The 24,840-nt window shown below is 38.5% G+C and overlaps 4 protein-coding genes across 5 annotated transcripts in view; 2 read left to right on the top strand and 2 right to left on the bottom strand.

Annotated features, from left to right (window-relative positions):
- Positions 1-15,276, bottom strand: part of LOC123319899 (fasciclin-3) — a 144,088-nt gene extending 128,812 nt beyond the window's left edge. Inside the window, exon 1 of one of the 2 annotated variants that reach the window (XM_044906961.1) lies at positions 14,926-15,276. In XM_044906961.1, coding sequence (XP_044762896.1) covers positions 14,926-14,989 — 64 coding nt within the window. In that variant the 5' untranslated portion in view covers positions 14,990-15,276. The remainder of the gene's footprint in view (positions 1-14,925) is intronic. The other variant, XM_044906960.1, reaches the window with a different exon arrangement.
- The window catches only part of LOC123319966, a 451,417-nt gene that overhangs the window by 160,973 nt on the left and 265,604 nt on the right, over positions 1-24,840 (top strand). The window lies entirely within an intron of this gene.
- Positions 18,824-20,365, top strand: LOC123319925 (zinc finger Y-chromosomal protein-like). Its single transcript, XM_044907011.1, has 2 exons — positions 18,824-19,281; positions 19,334-20,365. Exons 1-2 carry the CDS (start codon positions 19,046-19,048, stop codon positions 20,178-20,180), a joined length of 1,083 nt encoding a protein of 360 aa, XP_044762946.1. The 5' UTR covers positions 18,824-19,045; the 3' UTR covers positions 20,181-20,365.
- LOC123319888 (protein suppressor of forked) lies at positions 20,356-24,558 on the bottom strand. Its single transcript, XM_044906943.1, has 12 exons — positions 24,398-24,558; positions 24,147-24,338; positions 23,955-23,987; positions 22,811-22,908; positions 22,512-22,740; positions 22,108-22,458; positions 21,865-22,056; positions 21,486-21,802; positions 21,227-21,421; positions 21,011-21,171; positions 20,820-20,954; positions 20,356-20,759 (listed from the first exon to the last, which is right to left on the bottom strand). Exons 1-12 carry the CDS (start codon positions 24,419-24,421, stop codon positions 20,557-20,559), a joined length of 2,130 nt encoding a protein of 709 aa, XP_044762878.1. The 5' UTR covers positions 24,422-24,558; the 3' UTR covers positions 20,356-20,556.

Here is a 24,840-nt window from a genome sequence, read left to right as displayed (position 1 = left end):
CTGCCTTAAACCCCAATAGAAAGAAACACAAGTGTGAAACGTTGACCTTTCGAAAGCCATAATATGAAGAAGATACTGCAGAAACTATAATAATATCGACTTGGTTTTACGTCGGTCGTACAAATCGGGCCATCTGTGACCCCCTTTACGACAGCGTTCCGCTCCGATTGTACACCATCAGATGTGTTCGAGATTGCTTCCCATTTCAATTCCAAAACACAAACAAATACCGCTTTATTTCAGCATCAACATTTGCGCTATTAACGTTCCATACACGGGCTTTTTACAGCTCCGAGTCTTTCACCATTAGTTCAGAGAGGAAACAGAGATCGACAAACCGGGTTATAAAGTTTCTGGATCGTCTTTAACGTTGGAGAGCCGTTTGGTAATAATTAGAAATGGTTTTAACTTCGCCAAAAAGCTATTCGATACCAAACCATCAAAGAGGTAGATTGTAGTTATATTATTTGAACTTTCCAAGACTTGATGTCCCTTCATTAAGCATCCATTAAGTTCTTTCAATTCACGAATGAAATGAGAAATATAGAAAAGAACGTAAACATAAAACTTTCGCATGTAGGTATATCTAAAATAGCATAACGCGAACAATGTAAATCCAATTTTCTTGGTCTCACAATAAAGTAAACCTTGTTTTATTGCTCAATTAACTGTTAATTTTCGATTGTACCGCAGAAATATTAAAAGCCAAGCGATGGGAATCGATTGTGATAAGTAGAGTGTGTGGGAAACAGCTCAGGCAAGAAAACGTACTATAATTAACGATTAAAACGTTTCGGATACAAATAAAATGGAATTGAAAGAACAGTGCACAACTATCAAAGCTTTTTCAACCATGGCTTCAAACAGTTTGTAGATATATCGAATATTATAAACGAAAATCGAAGTTAAATTGAACAGGACACAATAGGTAGAAAAGCACAATAATAGGCGTTGAAATGAAGAGTATCAGTAGTAGAACAAAACCCTACCTAGAAAGTTGACGAAGAGTTCTTGCATTATGTGGTAAGATATCTTGTAGATGACTCACCTGAAACAGAAAGAGATCCGTAATTAGCAACGTATATGGGTGAAAGATAACTACGACAAATTCCAGCTCTGGTCGATTAAACATTTAAATGCAATTAGGTGCCATCAACTATAGGAAATAACAGTTGAGAAGTCAATTAAGAAGCCATTATCAATTTTAATAATAAGAAACGTTCGGGTTTCATTTCCTCCGTTTGGTTAACGGTGAACGTTCTTTAGCAGTTTGGATAGTTTTTTTTTTATCCGAAAATATACATTACTAACATTTTTTCAATAATTCCACCAAGAATTTCATTTGATGCACGACAAAAGTCATCTATAATTCTCTCATATTGTAACAGGTTGATTGGATAACGAAAAAAATGAATTATTGACAAGGCCATCGCAATCCCCAGATCTAAATACGATATATTCAATGTCAAATCTGTATAGGGGGTGAGTCTTTGACTCGTACAAATATTTTAACAGTAGATTCTTTAAGTCAAAAGAAACACTTTTCTCCTATACCATTTTGTCCAACCCGGCCCTGTTAAAAAGATATAGCCTTTTGAAGTTTTCATAATGAGCTATGCCACCCCTGGGAAACTAAATTGCCTTCAGAATAACAAGCTAAATCTATGATACTACACATCTGTGAATCTTTTAAACAGAGTTGTACTCAGCCAAAGTACCAAAATTTTCAAATTTCACAGATACTTTTTAATTTTTGAACATTAAATTACTCGAAAACGACGCATTATACTAGAAAATATGAAGAATACTATTATTTTACAAAACGTTCAAATATTCATTAGACAGCGTGAAACTTTGTTTCAAGAGTCGGGTTCTCTGAATTTTTAGTATTTTTATGGTACGTTATGGTCATAATAGGAAAACTGGAAGACGTGGGTGATATCTTGTGTTCGAAAAAGATTCATCAAATTAATGAAAAACTATATTTCGAAATTCATTTCAATCGATAAAACCGTTTGTGAGAAGGAACCAATTTTTTTTTTATTTGCAACAGCCTGTATCTTTCAAACCGAACCGATTTGGAAAAAATGGTAAAGGAAGAAAGTGTTTCTTTTGACATCAAGAACCTACTGTTGAAATATTTGTACCAGTCAGAGACTCACTCTGTATAAATTTTCCAATATCTAATTCTCACTAGTGACCCACCCAGAATATCAACCCCAAAACGAACAGAAAGGATAAGTTGACACCCTGGCGTTGAAACAAACGTCTTCGAGGTCACAAAACACATAATATCAACCTGTGAAGGACCCTCCAGTCGAGAGGTGACACCAGGAAGGGTTATACGATCGGAAAACCGTCCACTTCATCAGACTGAGAGGTGGTTAGGGTGAACTTGTAGCCATTTAAATCATCACAGCCAAGGCCATTTGTCCCCCCTCATACAGATCTACCCGCACAGGTTTCTTGCTTGGTGGACCCCTTTTGGTCTTCTTCCACGCGACCCACACAAAGACCGTGTTTTATAATGAGGAGACTGGCGTCGACGATCTGGGCCAATGCTTTTTCACAAATACAGGGTGAGTCTTTGACTCGTATAAACATTTTAACAGTAGATTCTTGAGGTCAAAAGAAACACTTTTATCCTATGCCATTTTTTTTTAATCGGCTGGGTTTGAAAGATACTTCTTTCCTCATTCGCGGTTTAAATGGACGCCCAACTGATTTATAACCCGCCGTCCCACCTAACCCACCTGACTATTCAAAGAACTGGTCAGGTTCACATTTATACGGCCACGGTACAGCCGGAGTCTGGGTACCTCTAACTGGAGAGTGCGTTGACTCCCCCGTTAATCTTCAGTGCCACGGTTCTTCGAAAACGGAGAGCCTATGGTTATTAAGAGAAACCGGAAAAGAATCTCTCTCCTACGTCGTGGTGGTGGAGTCTTGGAATTTTATATTTTATCTGCCTATATCGTCCATTGTTGTCGGTTTTGGGATCGTCGACTTTCGTTTGATTTCAGGTGATTAGATTAGGTCAGATATGAATGCTGGTAGATATCACGTTTATCATAACATATAGACGATATTAATCAGATTTCAGATTCGAAATGGGAGAAAAAATATGCAGATTCCAGATGAAATTGAAAAAATCAAGAGCTTCTGAGTACTTCTTCAAAGTTTTTACGTTACAGAAACGTAAACTGTGAAAATTCTAGGAGGGTTACAATTTTTTTCATATGTACAGGGTCATTACAAAGGTGAGGCTTTTCCACAGAAAGTAGAAGTCATCAAAATAAGCCATTTTATCATAGATTGTCTGTATGAAATATTCCAGATGGCTGAGCTACAACCCCTGGAATTTCGACAAAATCTCATTAAACGATTTGGTGTGAAAACAGTGTAGAAAATTAAGACAGTTTATTGAAAGTGTGTGCCTGTCATTTTTAACCTATTTCACCCCATTTTCATGACGATTTTTGCAGGGCCCAAACAAGAAGACTGTGATGATCATCGTGAAAAAATTCTATTCGAGGGTTCACTAACTAATTCTTGGTTGAAATTTCATTCAGAGTGACAAATGTTCTTGTCCTTTACATTCGAATCAAGGAAAGAGTTGGACCATAAAGGTTTACGCCACTTCACTCTTGAAATCGTGTGTAAAAATCAAATCATCCTTCAATACTTTAGGTATCTATGATATGGTGCAGATAAATCCACAAATGCTCTTCATTGTGTTTCCTTAACAACTCACATGACAACTTGCAGACCCTAAAGAGGAAGTCGAAGCCTCCTTTAGGCTAATTGGTACCTCGTCATTCTCTCGTTATTCAAATTCCTAATTTCACATTAATGAATGGGGAAAGAGCTTCCGCAGAAAATAACCACTCGAATTAACCCGAACCCAGATTTCATCGACTAACCGAGTGAATATTCGAGATATTTTGCGATATGCAACGAGTACTTGGGTTTTACGTAAGGCCGGACTTACAATGCGTTAAATTTATACAGTTTATGCAGCCGAGTATAGTTATCAAGAGGGAATTCACTTTCACAATCGTTTTAATCCAAAGGTTGTTGCTGAATAGGTGTTCACACGTTATGAGTTACGTAACTGTGTGATCATCCAGTTGCAGAATACTGCATACATATACAGGGTGAGTCATCGATTCGTACAGGTATTTTAACAGTAGATTCTTGAGGGCGAAAAGAACACTTATTTTATTTACCATTTTATCCGAATCGGCTTTTACGAAGACAAGAGATCACCCAGTTTTCTCATTATGACCAGTACGTACCATAAAAAACTAAAAATTCAAAGAACCCAACTCTTGAAACAAAGTTGGAAGCTACCTAATGAATATTTGAAAGTTTTATAAAATAAAAGTATTCTTCATATTTTCTCGTATAATGCGCCGTTTTCGAGTAATTTGATATTCAAAAATTTAAAAGTATATGTGAAATTTGAAAAATTGGGTACTTTGGCTGAATACAACTCTGTTTAAACGATCCACAGATGTGTAGAGTTACAGATCTAGCTAGTTATTCTGAAAGTAATTTTGTTTTTCCTGGGGTGGCACAGTTCATTATGAAAACTTAAAATGGCTATATCTTTTTATCAAGAATTTACTGTTAAAATATTTGTACGACTCGAAGACTCACCCTAAATTTTTGAAAGGGTATTTTTTTGTACTATACTAGCTACTAGCTTATCCTTAAGTCCTTAAGATACAATTGATAAATTATGAGAGGTGCAAATCGAGAGTACTAAGAGACAACCACTAATCGTTGGTTTCGAGAAGTGCAGAGGGCTGAAAACTAACATGTTTATCGAGCAAGATGAATGAACGTGAGGATGTATCATGGGAGAACAAGTTACAATGAGAAGTAGTAATATTTTCCCGTATAATTCACCGTTTTCGAGTAATTTGATGTAATTAAAACGTATCTGAAAAAATAGGGTACTTTGGCTGAATACAACTCTTTTTAAAAGATCCACTGATTGATGAGCGGTGTCACAGATTTTTAGAAGGTGATTTTGTTTGTCCAGGGGTGGCACAGCTCATTATGAAAACTTAAAATGGCTATACCTTTTTATCAGGGCCGAATAGGAATTAATGGTAAAGGAAAAAAGTGTTTCTTTTGACCACAACAATCTACTGTTAAAAGATTTGTATAAGTCAAAGCCTCACCCTGTATAGGGTCAGTGGAAAGTTCCAATTTTCATTAATCAAGCATCAACACTTGAAAATGTAAGTTTTTTTAATACACTGCTCAACAATTGATAGAGATCACTGATTTTCCATAAATGTATCTCAGAAATATTCGCTTCAAGATGATCATTCTGATCAGATACAAGGTAAGTGAAAATATGAGAAATTCTAGGTTTGAATAACAGAGACAAAGAATTAAATGAAAAGAGAATCGAAAGTCTCGGAAAAATTACTGAAATAGATCAGAAACGCCAGAGAAATCTGAGCAACGGAAAATATCTCAGAAATATCCTTAAATTTTCGCGTAATGTAGGAAATATGAGTGGAAAATTTCAGCCCTTCGATCGCTGCCACCCTCCATGAATTCCGGTGCAGCCTCTGCACCACCAAAATCAATTTTTCATCTGTAATGACCAGCACAACGCACGCTGCATTCAGATCCCTCATTACCCCGACCAAGAGAACCTCCGGTAGCGCCAACCACGCTCCGCGTCGATTAGAAAATTACCTGAAAACGATTTTTGATGGCGCCTTCTTTACCCCCGTCGTCAGACACATTTCCTAATTTCCCCTAAAGCCTGGCCCGTCTCGGTGACAGCCGTTTTCCCATTTTCCAAATTGAGTTACATTATTTTCCGAACGGATTATGCATGCAATCTCGAAATAAATAGGTTTGGCCCCCGAAGAAATATGCAAATCGACGGTAGGGGAGCGGGTGGCCCTGATTTTCTCGGTGGAAATTGCCGGGACGGGGACGGGGCGCCGTTGTAGTTCCATTCGGGATTTTCCCCGATCTCTAATCGGTGCAATTTTTGGATCTTGCCCCATCGGGAGGATATAAAGGTTAAAGGAGATGGTAGCCAAGCAACAATCTTGATTCCCTATTGATTCTAGGTTTTGAAAGGGGTCGCGTTCATTGAGACAGAGAATGGACTGTGCATTCCCTAATCAGATGTACAGGGTGGGCAAAATACGTTGTCTACTGAGAGGATCTTGAGAACTATAGGAGCTAGAAGAATTCAGACAACACATTTCCTAGCTCTTTTTCATGGAAACGAAGAATGGTGAAAACCGTAGCCTTTATGGTTTTTCAACAGCCTGTATCTTTTAAACCGAGCCGATTCGGAAAAAATGGTAAGGGAAAAAAGTGTTCCTTTTGATCTCAAGAATCTACTGGTAAAATATTTGTACAAGTCAAAGACTCAACCTGTACAATCTTTGACGAACGCATTCTGCAGGTGGAAATACTCCGGTAAGAGATCGAGTGGCACACACAGTTTCTATTTCAACCATCGATTTCTCCAAAACGCAGTAATTCTCATTTTCAGAAGGGGGTCAACCATAAAAGATGCACTTTCTCGAGTCTGCATAGAAAAACGTTCCATATTTGTCTTTATATGGACACCACTCGGTCATTCCGTGAATTTATAACGGAATAACTCGAGATTGCAGCAGAACCATTAAATTTTTATGATCGCCGATAAGGCACCTTGTTCTCGATTGAGAATGGACATTGAAATTTCCATTACACGCGCTCAACGAAAGTGTAAAAGTTGCAGAAGTTGAAAAAAAGTTCTCTTCTTTTCGAGTTATGAATGAAAAATCATTTCTGGCCCTTCAAATTGAACCGAAAATGGATTCCTGGATGTTTATATCCAGTAGGAAGTGACGACGAACAAAAATTACACATAACATTACGTGACAAACGTGTAAAAACAAAGATAATTAGGCCACAGTTACATCTCAAATACTGCCAAGATTTCACAACAAATCAGTTCTACATTTTCAATGTTTATTAAATATTGGGAGATGATAGAGTAAATCTCAACCAATAATTTTGTACCAGATCCCTCTTCTTGCATAAATATATCTTGCAGACACCTACAGGCTGAGTTTTTAATAACAAATTAATAGAAAACGGAGCAATGGTTGAATATTCATTAGTGAACGTTCGACTTACCTCTTAAAGTGTCGTTCTTCGAATTTCTGGTATACTCACCCTGTATATGCGGAGCGAGTACAAAATTCATAATTTCAGTGGAAACTAACGATTCTTCTTGCTTTTTACTCATTCTGTATGTGGAATAAAGCATATAAAGACAACCCAACCGGATTCCCTATATCTACACTCGATGAAAAAACTAAATAAAATCGGTTCTGATGACCTCTGTGGGCCATCCTTTCATCAACGAGAAAAGCTTTATATCCCCTAATTCCAGCCTGGCCATTAAATATCTATATAACAGTATGAGATTACCGTAATGGTTTTCTTGGGGCACAAAGAGGGACCGTCAAACGTTACTTGGTCTGCTCGTTGTGCAAGGAAGAAAGGACCGAAACAGGTGGTTTTTGTTGGGGCCCCAACAGAAGGGGATTAGGTGGATGTCTCGTGGTTGGAATGGGGCTTGACAGGTGCGAAAGACTAGGTGGGGTTTCGGAGCGGACGCCACTGGGGAAAATCGTGAGGGAAATTCACTGCGTAGAGGAGAAAGCAGACATTGTTGGATGTAAAGTTGACCTTCGAAAAATTCCCAAAAAGATGGGGTTAGTTGAAAATTTCTCAAGACTGAACGGTTGCGTCAAAATGACTGAAATTCTCAGATTTTCCACTAGAAGAGTTGCTCTTTCAGAATATGTATCACGTTTAGATCTACGATAGCTTTCCTGGAAGATTAATTCCTCTAAAGACGACCTACGAAAATTTCCCAAAAAGTTGGGTTCAGTTAAAACTTCCTCAAGACCGAACGGTTGCGCCGAAATGGATAAAATTCTCAAATTTATTACTAGAAGAGTTGCTATTTCAGAATATGTATCACATTTAGATCTACGATTATTTTCCTGGAAGAAAAACCACTCGCAAGTTGACCTTCGAAAAATTCCCAAAAAGATGGGGTCAGTTAAGAATTCCTCAAGACCAAATAGTTGTGCCGAAATGGATGAAATTCTCAGATTTATGACTATGAGAGTTGCTCCTCCAGAATATGTATCACATTTAGATCTACGATAGTTTTCCTGAAAGATTAATTCCTCTAAACACGATCTGCGATAATTTCCCAAAAAGTTGGGTTCAGTTAAAACTTCCTCAAGACCGAACAGTTGCGCCGAAATGGATTAATTTCTCAGATTTGATACAAGAAGAGTTGCTCTTTCAGAATATGTATCACATTTAGATCTACGATAGTTTTCCTGAAAGATTAATTCCTCTAAAGACGATCTACGAAAATTTCCCAAAAAGTTTGGTTCAGTTAAAAACTCCTCAAGACCGAACGGTTGCGCCGAAATGAATGAAATTCTCAAATTTATTACTAAACAAGTTGCTCTTTCAGAATATGTATCACATTCTGATCTACGATAGTTTTCCTGGAAGATTAATTCCTCAAAAGACGATCTGCGAAAATTTCCCAAAAAGTTGGGTTCAGTTAAAACTTCCCCAAAGCCGAAAGGTTGCGCCGAAATGGATAAAATTCACAGATTTATTACAAGAAGAGTTGCTCTTTCAGAATATATATCACATTCAGATCTACGATAATTTTCCTGGAAGATAAATCACTCTAAAAATGACCTTCTAAAATTCCCAAAAAGTTGGGTTCAGTTAAGACTTCCCCAAGACCGAACGGTTGCGCCGAAATAGATGAAATTCTCAGATTTATCACTAGAAGAGTTGCTCTTCCAGAATATATACCTTCACACCCTGTAGTTCTTTGAGTTTCGGGGACCAATTGACACAGCAATAACCGAGCCAGCTACACCAACCCCTTCCCGAAAAAGACCAAGAACAACGACATGGCCTATCGAACTCAAGTCCGATTTTAGATTGCAGGAAATCGCTTTTTGATTGCCGCCTTAAACCGGGACTTTATACCTTCCTTCCAGAGGCCATTTTCCCGATTTCATCGTCCTATTCATTATCATCCGAATGGGTTTGTGCCTTATTGCCCTCGCAGACTCGGTAATTAGTGTTTTGGTTGATTAAGCGACGAGAAATGGGTTCGGACCGTGAACGGTCCTATTCAGGACGTAGGAACAAGTTTTTATGACCTTCTACAATGTCTCTAGGCACTTGGAGGATGTCGTTCGCTGAAGAAATTCATTAAGATCGAACCGAAAAGATAAAGGGAGCATTGTTGAAGGGATTTCTTTCCAGAAAGGATTTCCACACGGCCAAACAATCGTGGAACACCCTGTATATCACAGAAATAGTTTCCGGGCCACAGAGAGGAGTATGTGCTTCTCTCCTGGCGAATGTATTGGCCTGTTGATTTCCTGAGTGACCCGGAAGCCAGGCTGAACATACATCCAGTCACTTTCATAAAAGCACTCGGTTGGCCATGGAAATTCGACACATTACACGCTGTATAGTACGAAAATGGGAGGTTATGACGTTATGAACTAAAATCCTGGTAAGTCCGCCAGAAAGCCTTCAAACAGAAGTCAGCCTGGAGGTTGAAACTCTGGAACAGGTCGAGCAGTTCAAATACTTGGGAAGCTTCATAAATACTAGGGCTGACCTGGACACGGAAATACACAACCGTATCGATTCGGCATCACGGGCATTCTGAAAGCTAAAGGACAGAGTGTTTCAAGATCACGACCTCAATCTGAAGACCAAGACAGCTGTTTAGAAAGCAGAGGTCCTCCCAACGCTTCTTTACGGAAGCGAAAGCTGGACGCCTTACAGGCGACACATTAAACAGCTCGAACAAACGCAACAACGTCATCTAAGACAGATAATGCACATCGGATGGTTCCACAAAGCTTCAAATGCAGTGTCTTGCAGCGCGCGTGTTGTATAACAATTGAGACTCAAGTAACGATGGCCCGACTCAGATGGAGCGGCCACATTCTGAGGTTGCAAGACACAAGACTCCCCAAAATAGCTCTGTATGGCGAATTCACAGAGGGAGCTCGGAAACCAGGAGGCCAGTATAAGCGGTTCAAGGATATTTTGCATCATTCCCTAAGTCAGTTAATGCCAATCATAACTGGGAACAAGTAGCGTAGGACAGATCACAGTGGAGGTCTTTGGTCCACAGTTATAATGGAAACTCGAGAAGAATACAGCGGCTGCCAGATCTGGTTGGTGACTATCCATGCCCGGAGTGTGGTAGGTCACAGTTGGGTCTCTTCAGTCACAGGAGGGCACACAGTCGCAAGTAGCCCTAAGAAATTATAAGTTTGATGGCACCGATAGTTTTCTTTTTGAGTCTTTTTGTAGATTTATTCTCGGTAACCAGGGAAAACGGAACTTGGATCGTTCTGCTCTCTTCTGGAGTTGCTATGAATGGTTCAGTCCAACCAAACCTGAGTCCTATTCAGATCTGATCCTCTTAAAGTAGAAGAAGCTAATGATCTGATGTGAAATATTCCCTAGCTTCAGACAATTGTCCTAGTTTATTAATCTCAGCAATATTTGCATGCATTCCCTCGCTTGGCTGAAGCGCTTGATCGTCCATACCGATTTCGTCCAGTTAAGTCATCTTCGGGGTACTCGTAACACAATTGCGAGATTCTTTTGAGAATTGAGGAACTTTGGTTCCGAACGCTTAAATTACATCCCCCTGTCGAGGGTTGGGATTTCCATTATCGACCGATACAACATGTGTCTTACATGAGGTACCAAACAACGGGGGATGTTGAAGTCAGGGGAGAATCCGGTATTAATCATCCGGAAAGGATTAGCCCCGGACTTCGATGAGGGTAATGAATCCTGTCGATATTGGATTTATATCTGCGTTTTCATCGTTTTATTCTACAGATTTTAGGGGTGAGATTCAAGAGGAAAGCTTTGGGGGGCGTTTTTGGGCCTTTTGGAAGCATGGGGAGTCTACAGGGTGTCCGGATTCAGCGTGAATATACATGAGACGAATAAAATACGTCACAAATTGAAAAATTCCAATTCTATATCGAGATATTGGCGGTTTGCGTTATTCGAATATGCAAAACCGCAAGTAACATTCGTGAATCGAGAGTAACAATGCGAACTTGTTCATTGAATGTCCCACATCGTCCATTTTTGTGCGAAACTCTGGAAACACAATCGCATCATTCTAAAACCGCAACAATCGACTGGTTATCGAAATATCTCCGATACTTTTCATTCTGTACTCGATGTTTTGAGTTTTACGCGAGATAACTTTAAGTATGGCCGTTATTTTCCTGCATTAATATTCGTTTTATGACTCATATGATGCACGTTGTTGCTATTTGTGAATTACACACTAGTTTGTGGCAAAAAGGTTGAAATGGTTGGAATTGCATTATTGGAAACCGTGATTCAGTGTGTGACTAAGGTTTTGTTTTGCCGTAGGGGAGTATGAGGAGTTTTAATGCTATATAATGACAGGAATCCGCTATTTTGTCACTGGGATTTCATTTCTGAAGGCTAAGAAGTTTTTTGAAGTCTACTTTTGATGATTGCGTTCAATTTTCTCACGTTTCGATGATTAAGGTAGGACAATCGTTCCGGAGTATGAATGATTGAGCAACAAATAAATATCCAGCCTTTCTACTACGAATTTACAATCGTTTTAACACATTTGTAACGCTCTTAAAAAATCACGATAGACCAAGGTAAATCAAAAACGTGGTCCGTCTACTTTTTTCTACATTTTCACTTCAAATTCCGAAAAATCGAGGTGTTAAGTTGACAGATATGTCGCCGGACTGTCCCAATCTAGGACGCATTCTTTCGGATTTAACGGCTTCCTCGCAGATAGCATCGTCAGATAACCGTTAGAAGAATGGAGAATTCTAGACACGTCTCCGTCGATTTACAGACGAAGAAACCGCCTCTCTGAGTCGATAACAGAATGATCGTTCGTCCGTGTCACTTGGATTCACAATCGGGCCAGGTTTCGGAATTCTGAAACGGCGAGAGCAGTCAGAGACTCTGTTGTCTACCAGAAAATGCCTGAAAAAAGATCGTTTTGCTCTAACTCTCATACTTTCCAAGATTCCGTCACTGGACATCGAATTTGGGACAAGACTGCTACTTATGGACCACCCAGCATATCCTTTACAACACAAGAAAACTAGACCAAGATTTCCTAGAAGAATTTATCAATTTTGAGACGTTCATTATCGGAAGTTACCAACCAGTGAACCGAATCAAATATTCAGCGACTCGTGGGAAAATTCTAGACCCGAATCCTCGTAATTTTTTTCCGAATTACCCGCGACAACCTCAGGTATGTTCCGCCGTCCAAACCCAACCAAACGGAACGATGACCGATCTATCGATAGAAAATTCGTACCGTGGTACACGTGGTGGGCGTTATTTTAGCGGGTTTATGAACTTTTCGCTCGCAGTTATCCGAATAAAACGCCGGAGTTGAATAAACTCGACCATGACGAAACGCGGTTAATGGGATTCACGAAACGTTGAAAATTCGCGGAATTAGACTACCAACAACGATGTCACCGCTGGAGTTTCGCGCGATAGTACTCGGATCGCTAGAGGATGTCACCCTGTATATGTTGAATAATTACAGCGAGAATTCCAACGTGTATCATTCTCACCTGTAGTCTCGTATTGAATAGAGCGATAATTCGTCTTCATAATGTTGATTTGTAGCTGTAATTCCGTTACCGACCAATTACAGCGACAATATCACTATACGACATAAAATTACAGCGAAGATTGGATCGAGCACGAAATGTTTTTAATGAAATGATGAAGGATTCGAACGGTGATACCATGGTGCAAAAATGATGACTCCTGAGTGATCAACTTTTCGATCAATTAGTAATTTGGGCGGCCACTCCAATAAACGATTGAAAATTACAGCGATAATTTCATAGGGAACAAACTAGAGACAACCGACACAAATTTTCATTCATTGGCAGACGAGTTATCGATTAATTAACAATTACAATGAATAATGTATAATAATTACAGCGATAATTAGATTCTGCTTAGAATTACTTCATTATTCGATCGAATTAAGTGGTATTTTCGTTACGTTAAACTTTATTTCGGAGAAAAAAACTTTCGCCCAACGATTATCGGTAAATTAAAACTTAAAATTACAGAGTCCATAGTATCACGCCCGAAAAAATTGAAAATCCATATACGATGGGAATTACAGCGATGACTTAAGATGTAGAAAATGTAAAATTGCAGCGGCGAGCTATTAATTCCAAGAATTTTCAACAAATTACAGCGACTTTTCACTCTAAGGTGTAGGCACTCTATAAATTTTGGTTCCTCTTGAAAACTATCACGTGTAAGTGTGTAATTTTCAACCAAAATAGTCGTCATCGGACTGAGGTGCGGTAATTTTCGTTAGACGTTGATGGATTATTATTCTGAATCATCCAAAGGTTTCTGGAGATTTCAACATAAGGTTGACTGAAAAAAAGTCAGGGTTACAGCTTACATAGTATCACGCCCGAATATTCGATTTGTGTAATTAAGTTTTCGGTAGAACTTTATTTTAGTAGTAATTCAAGCTATATTTCCGTGTACCATGCGAATTACAGCGATGACCTTACTGAACCGTGCAGAATTACAGCGAAGCGCTCTTAATCCAATCAGTTTTCAACAAATTACAGCGACTTTCTACTCTAAGGTGTAGACACTGTCAAAAATTCAGTTCTTCTTAAAAACTATCACGTGTAAAATGTGTAATTTCCAGCCAAATAAGTCATTTTCATCAAACTGAAGTGATAAAATGCGGTAATTCTCGTGAAACGTTGGGAATATTCTCAATTTCATCTCATTGAAGTTTATACATTGTTATTCTGAATTATCCAAAGGGATTCAGGAGGTTTCAACGTAAGGTTAAGCGGAAAAATTGTCGGGGTTACAGCGTCCATAGTACCACGCCCGAATAATCGAGGTGGGTGATTCAGTTTTGGGTATTACTTTACTTTAGTAGTAACTGAAGTTATATTTCCGTGTTCCACGGGAATTACAGCGATGACTTCACCTCGAAATGTAAAAATTACAGCGACGCGCTCTTAATTCAATGAATTTAAGACAAATTACAGCGACTTTTCACTCTAAGGTGTAGGCACTCTCAGAAATTAGGTTCTTCTTGAAAACTATCAAGTGAAAGTGTGTAATTTTCAACAAAATAGGTCACTGTCATCAAACTGAAGTGATGGAATGCGGTGATTTTCATGAGACGTTAGAGATATTCATCTTATTGAAGTTGATGGATTATTATTTTGAATTCAGGAGGTTTCAACGTAAAGTTGAGCGAAAAAATTGTCAGGGTTTTAGCGTCCATAGTATCACGCCCGAATAATTGATGTGTGTAATTCAGTTTTTGGTAGAACTTTAATTTAGTAGTAATTGAAGCTATATATCCTTGTACCATGGGAATTACAGCGATGACCTTACCGCACCGTGCAGAATTACAGCGACGCACTCTAAATCTCAATGAATTTTCAACAAATTACAGCGACTTTTCACTGTAAGATGTCGACGCTCTGAAAAAATTTAGTTTTTCTTGAAAACTATCAAGTGTAAGTGTGTAATTTTCAACAAAACAGGTCGTTGATGTGGTGGAATGCGGTAATTTTTGTGAAACTTTGGGCATATTCTGAATTTTATGGATTCTGAATCGTCCAAAGGGATCCAGGAGGTACCAGCGTCTCAACCACGCGAAAAAAATCGTCAAGGTTACTCGATTCCCGCTCTCTCAAACCAGCCCATCGGCAACGTCCGTTGACTCCTTCCTACCAAGACCCGGAGCGTCCTCCTTACCTTGAAACAACGACAATCCGACCAGCAACCGCACCAGCAGGCTCGACCTCTTCTTCTCGTCCATCGTAACCCGAACCACCCTCTCAAACACTCAAAAAAAATCACAAAATCCAACGACCAAGCCGCACCAACTCGAAAACCGTTGTGCTCAACTCTTTCACTCACTTCTTGACCGCGCTTACCAAACCAACGAACAGGTGTCTGACGGCGTAACTGTGTCCGCGTCTAGTGACGACGCGCTTGCTCTTGAATTTGGGCGACTACGTCTACTGGCGTCGGTTTCGAACTGGACTCTGAGCGTAAACTGGATGAGGAACTGGCGTGGTGAACTTTTCGTTTCGTCGGTGTTCGGGCGTTCTCGAACCCGGCTCGCTCGTTTTGTTTATTGTGAATTATCGTCTTATTTATCTACCTGAGAGGTGGGAGAAAAAGCTACGGTTACCTGGGCTACGTCGTTTATCGGAGACCGGAACGGATAGAAAAGTTGGCGGTCTAGTCGAGTGGGTCTAGCTGGTTTGGAACGACAAAGGGACGCTCCAGCAGGTCCTGGAGTACGTAGGATGAAAGTACGGGCAACTTGTTGTCCTTATACAACGGTACGGTTTATGTTTATGAGTGCTGACGCCTCGATGATGTTGGATTTATTACGTTCTGAGATTTTGGGATGTGGTGATCTTTGACTTGGCAAATTGTGGAATAGAATGCTGGCCTTTAATGCTGGCTGCTTGGCTCTCCGATAAAACAACTGATTTACCTCTCTTGGTTTTCTAATAATGTTTTGAAGGGTCTTCATGCAAAATTTTAGAGTAGTTCACTTCATTAAAGTTTTTTTCTACCAAATCTGTCGACCTTATAGTAGGTATACAAGGTGTTCCTAAATTGAACGTACAAACGAAAAGGGGAGATTCCTTAAGTGAGTTTAAGAAAAAAAAGTCCCATAGATATGGGGTCGCAAACGTTTCGTTTTCGAGATACAGAGTGTTGAAGTTTGTGTTGATTATACGAGTTTATCGAATCTTTATGAATCATCGCGCTACAGATCAGGAAAATTTCCATAAAAACTGACACTGAATTCATTCACCACAGCTTACAAAGTGGCCTTCCCATCATAATTTGGATTTTCACGAGGATTTCGAGAGAATCGTTCAAAATTTTTTTTCTCGAAATCGGTGGTGGATACGACAAAACTACAAGAGGCCGAAAAGTTTAGTATAAGAACAGAGCTTCTTTTTCCTTTTTTTCAAATTAACAGTTGCTCACCAAAAAAAAGTTCTGCAGAAGAACAGGTGGCAGTGTACCAGAAAAAATATCACCCTGTAGATCTTCTATCGAAATTGCCATGTCACGTGGTGAGAACTCTAAAATGTAATATCTATGCCAAATTTCAGTTGAATATCTTGTGAAGTGTAGATACTATGAGAAAAAAACTTGAAAAAAATTCAAACTTCAACACTCTGTATCTCGAAAACGAAACGTTTGCGACCCCATGTTTATGGGACTTTTTTTTCTTAAACTCACTTAAGGAATCTCCCCTTTTCGTTTGTACGTTCAATTTAGGAACATCCTGTATAGAGTGAGTCTTCGACTCATACAAATATTTTAACAGTAGATTCTTGAGGTCAAAAGAAACACTTTTTTCCCTTACCATTTTTTCCAAATCGGCTCGGTTTGAAAGATACAGGCTGTTGAAAAAATGTTATTTTTAGTTCTATCTCACAAACAGTTTTATCGATTGAAATGAATTTTGGGATATAGTTTTTCATTTATTTGATGAATCTTTTTCGAACAAAAGATATCACCCACGTCTTCCAGTTTTCTCCTTATGACCATTACGTACCATAAAAATACCAAAAATTCAATGAACCCGACTCTTGAAACTAAATTGGACGCTATATAATGAATATTTGAACGTTTTGTAAAATAAAAGTATTCTTCATATTTCCTCGTATAATGCGCCGTTTTAGAGTAATTTGATCAAAAATTAAAGAGTATCTGTGAAATTTGAAAACTTTTAACTGAATACAAGTCTGTTTAAAAGTTCCCCAGATGTAAAGTGTCACAGATTTAGCTAGTTATTCTGAAGGGAATATTGTTACTCCAGGGGTGGCATAGCTCATTATGAAAACTTGAAAGGGCTAAATCTTTTTATCAGGGCCGAATCGGAAAAAATGACATAGGAAGAAAGGGCTTCTTTTGACCTCCCGAGAGGCAACATCTGGGACATTTCAATAAATTTTTTCCAAATAGACTCTCACCCAAGCCACAACATAGGAATAATTTTCTCGTTTCCTCAATCTTGTTGAACCTCGAAGTTGTTACCAGATGTCCAACCTTAAGATATTGCATTTTTCGCCTTACATTCCCAATGTAATGTTTCAAACATGCTATCTTTTCCTCAAACGATATAAACCTACATATACTCCTTATATTTCCTCAAAGTGGTCAAAAATTCGCTGGATATAACTCAAATTCGTGGAAACTCCCGAAGGAGTCACCATCAGCGCAGTTACCTCAAGTACCCGCGCCGTTTCTATCTCGTGAATCATCTTCGAGCCCGGTTGACTCGTCGACTGGTCAAATAGAAGTTTAAATCGACTGCGAAACGAACAATGAGCAGAGAAACAGCTCGGCTCATTGAAACTATCTTAATTGGAGAGAAATCCACTGGTAGTTTGGTGAGAAAACTCTCGATCGAGTGTTTAAAAAGTGGAAGTGGTTTATTTTGTAAATAATCTTATGTGAAGAGGATAACGTCTTCCCAGTAAAACGATAACAGTCACTTTCGTAATCAGGCTGGCGAGTATTATGGGTTTTTCATACAGTGAAAACGTTCATCAACCTAAATTCAATCAAAAAAGGACCAAAAACTCGTGAAATTTGTGAAAATTGTTGCATATCAACTTAGACTCCGAATTTTCCGTATTTTTCCGTTAGACTCAGATTTCTATCGTTTCCTGTCGGCCTTTTTCGCAACAGGAAAGCGAAGAATGAGCAATTAGCAAATGAATGGTCCCATTTCACTTCCAACCCCCGCTTACCAGACCTTAAAACGAGAAAGAAAAGCATTATTCCCATGTTCCTGATGGAGAAATCCTTTGAAATGGCCGGTGTCAGAAAGGAAAATAGTGAAACGGGTCCCGTAATTGAGACTGGAAGGTGGAAAAATAAACGAAACAAACGAGGAAATTCGTTGCAGGGTTAACCGGGGCGTGAAAGGGAAATAAAAAAAAATTAAAGCCACCGACTTTCGTGATTACTTGGTGGTTTGATGATTCCGGAAAAAATTGGAGAGTTTAAGCTAAGATATTTATGAAGTACCCACGGTTTTTTGATAATATTTGAAATTTTCCAACTTTCGATGAAAAACCACGGCCTGATGATGATTCTGCCAGTTTTGCCTTCCAAATAACCCCTTCAAAACACCCCCAACGCGCCCTTAAACTCCTCGTTTGGGGTCTGAGAACAAACACTGCGGAAATCTGGAGGGACAGATATGGTATTATATCGTAATCCGTTAAGCCTTCTTAACAACTCGGTTTCTGTCTAAACACTCCTCGTGATATGTACCGGACAAGATGAGAAGGGTATATTATGTGGGTATTTCCACGTGGAAGACTAATCTTCGTTCTTAATAAGGCTTCGAACTTTTTTTCAGCTATGGTCAACTAGTAACCCCAGTACAAAGCCATTCCATTCGTAGAGGCTTCACATCAGTCGAGTTTTGAGAGGTTAAACCTATTTTATTTCAAAATAATCTTGTGATAGATGAATTCCAAAACAAAAAGGAAAATTCAACGTAAAATAATTCAAATGAAATTTCGATCAATTTGGCGACATCTAGCGATCATTTTCTCCATTAGGGATCCCTAGACATTCAGTCACACGTCAGTTCTCTGTAATGTCCTGTCCCATGATGGAAGAAAACTTCATATAGTATAGTCCTAGTTTCCTATTCTTCCGCAAGGTATCACTCTCTCGATACAGTGTTCTTCATAATTTGGTTCATTCAACCATAGAGTTCTGAAAATTCTATGGAACGTCCATTCAAATTTTCAAAATACCATTTTGTTAATTCTCGACATTTTGAAAAAAACGAGGCGATCTTCTTAAAAACTGAAACATGCTATCTTTAATTGAATGTAATTGGCTCGGAAACGAGATTTGCGAAGAAGTAAATTCGATTAAATCAGCGGAAATTGAAATAATTGATAATGTTAAGGATGAAAACCAAAGTTTAGATACTACCATCAAATTTGAAACTATTCGGGAATCGTCCGATTTTGCCAATTCAGAAAAGGAAAACCAAGGACTTAAAGAAGAACAAGATGGGCATGATATCGAATATGAATATGTAGAGTAAGAATCGATGAAAAATATTAAACACTTTATAATATTCTCATTCTTTCAGTGAAACAGATTCTACCCAGGATGATTCACGAAAAAAACTCGAATTTAAATATGTCTCCAATGGTGAGATAGCTATAAAACACGTAAGATCGCACAAAGGTAAATGTGGCTTATGCGATGGTAGCAAGATTGTCAAAGCTTTTACTTGCGAATTATGCGACTATGTCACTGTACGTAAAAGAGACCTCAAACGTCACATGGATGTAGTACACTACTTCAAATCCACCAAATACACCACCCATAACTGCTCTTTCTGCGATTTCAAATCGACCAAAACCGTACTCGAACAACACGTCAAGAAGATGCATCCCAAAGAGAAAAGCAATACCTGTAACCTATGTAACTACCTCACCGGTCAAGAAAATCTAATGAAACTACATCAAGCAGAGGCACATTCAAACTACAAATGTGACCTCTGCGATCATGTCACGGATACCGAGAGCCACTTAAGGTACCACGTCAACTACCACCACTTAAAACTGATGCTGTTCATATGCGATACCTGTTGTTACTCGACACCCAAAAAGAAATCCCTGAAATTACACATACAAGACGTCCATCTGAAAGCGAAAAACCACCACTGTTCGTTCTGCGACTACAGCTGCACCAAAAACAAGTATTTACGATGTCACATCGAGAACGTCCACAAAAAATCAAACAGTTACGTATGCCACATATGTGGCTCGACACTGAGCAGAAAAAACAACTTGAATTTCCATATTAAGAGTATACACTCGGAGTGTGCGGAAAAAACATATAGATGCGAGGAATGCGAATACAGCACTTGGAAAAAGTCGGACCTGAAGAGACACGTAAAACTGAGACATTTGAAGATTAAACATAAGTGAATTGTTGGATTTTTTTAAGTTGGTTCAATAAAATTGTTTGTTAGAGTTCGAATATAATATTTATGTAAAATAATGTATCAAAATGGATTGTCGACTGTTGTTTCGAGATAATCACGATTAAAAGATTGATTTATATAGATGTATTATGTGAAAAGTTAATTAAAGAACACAGGAGTAATAAATTACTAATCATCACATACTTTATATGAAATCTTCGAATTATCTTGCATGACATCATTCGGGAGAATCCGTAATGAACTAAATAATAATAAATCAACTCGTTGGTCGGAATGAAACCACTCGGATCACAAATACGAACTTCACTTCATCGAAACACTAAACCGAGATAGTCCGGCTTGGATAACACCCAGCGTTTTCAAGCCTTCACCCTCTTTTGCTGTCTCTGTCTGTATATATCGTTCATGGGTGGCAACGGACCATCTTCATCATCTGAACCGTCCATCAGACCGATCTTCCTCCTTCTCTTTATACCAATACCTCCACCCTCTTCCATTATCCAATGAACCGACTTGGCCAGGTCGAACAGACGGATATCACCATGTTCGGACGGTTGAGGAACTAAAAATTAAAAAAACCAGATGAATAATCCATAATTTAAATGTAACTCACCCAACTTACCAGTATCCGGTAAACGGATCCTGTTGAAAACGTCCATGAGCTGATCGATGACCACAAATGGACCTTTGAAACAGCTGGGGGGTGGCAGCAACGTGCACAAGTGTGCTGATGCCGGGGGAAACGGGAAAGAGCCACCTAAAACATAAATAATTGAAATGTCTGAAGAAACCGAACGATTTTCATCAACCTACCTGGTACCGGATGTTCACCGGGAAGGGGGTTACTTTTCGGCTTGTAGGGTATCATCTGTGCATAGTCCGGAGTGGGTAAAGGCGACTCCGAATCCCCAGAAATAATGGAATGAAGCACGTGATTTCTACCGGCACTTGTTATGTTGATAACTTCAGTGTATCTACAAGGAAAACGTAAAATTTCCTCGAGTTTCCATGGAAGTAGAGTATACTTACCCTATACTTTTCAGTTCTTGCGCTGAACAGGGATACAGATCGAGGAAACGATATCTATCCACCAATTGGGCAGTTTCCTTTCCCTCGAATTCCTTAATCTTCGACAACACCTCAGATCTTCTCTTCTCCACTTTCACGATACTTTGCAAATCACCAATGTTACACTCGAATTCCAGAAAACGGTTCCAAATATCACTGAAAAATCGTTCAAAATAACACACCTCCCTTCAAAACACTGGAATATTCCCAGATTACTCACACTGATTTCTCGTTTTCCAAAGATCCCGAAGACAATACCCTCTCGAACAACACCCTGGTGTTGTGATCTTCGTTCAGATGCGACAAGTAGTCTATATAACACGTGATATACTCCGGAACGTCCCCGAACTTCTTCAGGCCCAATTCGAATATCCTGAACGCGATGTTTTTGTCTTTACTGCAGTAATATTCCATCAGAGCAGCACAAACGAAAATATGGTAACGAACCCTGTTGTCTTCCCTTGCCTTCTTAAATATGGCTCTGGCGGACTTTATACCTTCAGCCCTCCTGGCGAATTTCATGTACTGTATGTATGCCTGTTAAAAATTGCAAAGTTAAAAGATTTCCCAACGTAACAAAGCTAAAAAAGTTTACTAACCAAAGTCGGATCTATATCCGGAATTTCCAAATATTTAGAGTAAATCTGATGCACTTTATCATACTTCAACCGGCCTTCCTCATAATCCGCATAAGCAAAATACAGAAGCTGATTTTTACTCAGTAACGAGCTAGTGGCCCTCTCAAAAATATTAGCTGCTTCCTCGCTGAACAATTTAGAAGCATTAACATCCTAAAAAAAATTCATTTAAACCAATAAAACATCGGAATCATGACAATTTACCCCCTTTTCCGCCAAAATTTTGCAGCTGTACTCCAAAAACTGAGCGGTTTGGTACCAAATATCCGGGTGATGTCCCAGACATAGGAGGCATTGCTCCAGGGCGAAAACCACGCGTTTGGTCAACAGGGCGGTGTCTTCGGTCCTCAACGGGTTGCTCTTCTCCCAAGCTATGTATTTTTGCCACAGTTCGACCTGTTTTTTCTCTTCCGGTGTACCGTTTGGGGGTACACTTGGAGCATTACGATTTATACCCCTGATCTGCACCTCCAGTTCTTTTGCGACGCGTCTGGCGTTCATGTAATCTCTACTTCTTTCGATACTCATCTTTTCGGCTATGATCGGATTGATTGCCTGTAAACAGGAGCAGAATGTGATAAAATAAATGAATGAAATATCTTGCATACCTGCTCGAAGGCAATATAATCTTTCCAAAACGTCTCCATTCCGGTCATGGGGTTGATTATACCCCTCTGATATACTTTTCTCACAGCGGAGATCTTTTGATTTTCCGCATATGAACCGATAGCTTCGACTCCCTTCAGAAAATTAACGTAATCGTTCCATATCGAGTAGGCATGTATGTCCATCCCTATTTTATCCAAAGCAAAATCGTACGCTTGTGCCATCTTCTCTCTATTTTCAAAGAAAAAGTATTAAATGAATTGAACACTACTAATACTTATTCACTAATCTAGTTACTTACTTGTAAGTTGGCAGTGAAGCCTTGGTTTCCTTGACATAGGCTAAATAAAGTTTCCACAGTTCTATATTTAGTATCTTCATCAAGCACCTTTGGAAAAGCTGTGGAAAATATGTCGTTAACAAAAACACTGTGAGAAAAAACCTTTATTTCATTTCAAGGACACTGATTAAATGTTCCTTAGTCAATACAATACAAGTAATTAATCTAAACCATGAAGATAAAAACACAAATGCTAAAATATAAATTTTATTTTACTCTTACAATAGCTATACGAAATATATAAAAGGGGCACAGTCTGATGCTGTACTTCGTGAGGAAAAAAATTGTAGAACCAGTGTAATTTTACTTTGTTAGATAAATCAGTCTTAGTGTTGGTTCTCGAAAAGAATAACGTCCCATGTAAAAGTTCAACTGTTCAACTGCTTCTTTACACAAAAAAATGATTAAAACCAATATCAGAAGTCAATATGCAAAGGTGAGAAAATATGTACTTTATGTGATAATTTGTATATGCCACATTACAACAGAATTTCAGGATCAGTTAGGATTAAACCAAAACAAGGATAAGAAAAGTATGAGGTAAAGTTTGTTGAAGGACTTCTTTTATAGAACTACTCTCAAAGCAATATGATTGATACCCCAGGTTTGTATTGCAAAAATTACTACTCCTTGCTCTTAAGCTCAAACAATCAGTTTATGATTCGCCATATAGTGAATAACTTATAGATGAATTGTGTCTTAGAAAAAATATTTATGCAGAAAAATCCCGACTTCGATCGAACCAAAATGAAGATTCAGCTACTCAGAAAACGATTTGAATACTCTTAAATTCATATTTCAAATACTGAAATCTGAAAAACTTCTTATCGCATTAAGGTTTCGTTCTGTGAAAGAAATTTAAGAATAAAGGTTGAATAAACAAGAAGGAATCCTTTAAAAACCATCAGATTTCGATGAAGCAGATACCAAACAATTTAAAAGTGATGGTTTGAAAAACTTTCCTCCTTGTTTCTGAACACAAAGAAGATATAGAAAAAATATTTATCGTTCTTAGGTTGTATTTATTTACTATTTCAAATATCTTATGGAACACTTTCAGAATATTAATTATGTGTATTATATAGTGAATAATTGAACCTCCTACCTTTTCCACTCGTTCAAAATTTCTGAATTTCATCTGAAACAATTAATTTTCACTTCAGAACAAGAACAGTCAAAAAGAAAGAATAAAATATTGAAGAACACATCCAAATACTGACTAAATAGTGTATTGGGATAGAAGTATGTAAAGTAAAGGTTTAGTTCATTATACTTATCCAACTTTAACAATACTCACTTCATGTTCAATATATATTCTCCAGTATCTAGAAGCACTGGGAAATATTGTGATCAAATGCTCGTAAAGAGCCCTCACTTCCGATACATGCTTGGTTTGGCATTCCCTCAATAATATAGACCAAGCTTCCAAGTCATAAGGGTTTCTTTCAACTTGCTTCTGGGTTCTATAAAGCTTATCGTTGCCCCAATCCTGAAATAAGTGGAAAAAACGTAGATTTTAAAGCTTTTGGTTGATAGCGCGTTACTTACGATATGGAGTCGTTCTTCCGTCATCCTTGAAGTTATGAATAATAGAGCGGTAACTTTTATCAAATGGGGGTCTTGCACTCTTTCAACCGATTTCAAGCTAACGAAAACATATGATATGCAATTATCAAAATATTCAGTAACTGTCACCAACAAGCAAAAAAGCAAGGTTACCTCGGGCACACAGAATCTTATTCCTGTCCACAGATTACACATTGAACTCTATGAGAACGCATAGAGTTCAATGAGATTACAGAGTAATCTGTGTTCCTGTCATAGACAACGTAAAATGTGTTCTATCTCTATGCCACAAAATGTCGATGTTCTATGACTGGTACCATAGACAAATCAAAATCATAGACCAAAACATAGAGTCAAGGGCAAAGATTATAGAGTACTCTATATTCTTTGGTCAAGGGAGTGTTCACAGAAGACACCCTTGACTT

Source organism: Coccinella septempunctata, chromosome 9, assembly GCF_907165205.1.
Source record: "Coccinella septempunctata chromosome 9, icCocSept1.1, whole genome shotgun sequence".
NCBI lineage: Eukaryota > Metazoa > Arthropoda > Insecta > Coleoptera > Coccinellidae > Coccinella > Coccinella septempunctata.
The sequence above is the reverse complement of the archived record's forward strand: the minus strand, read 5'-3'. Positions and strand labels throughout refer to the sequence as shown.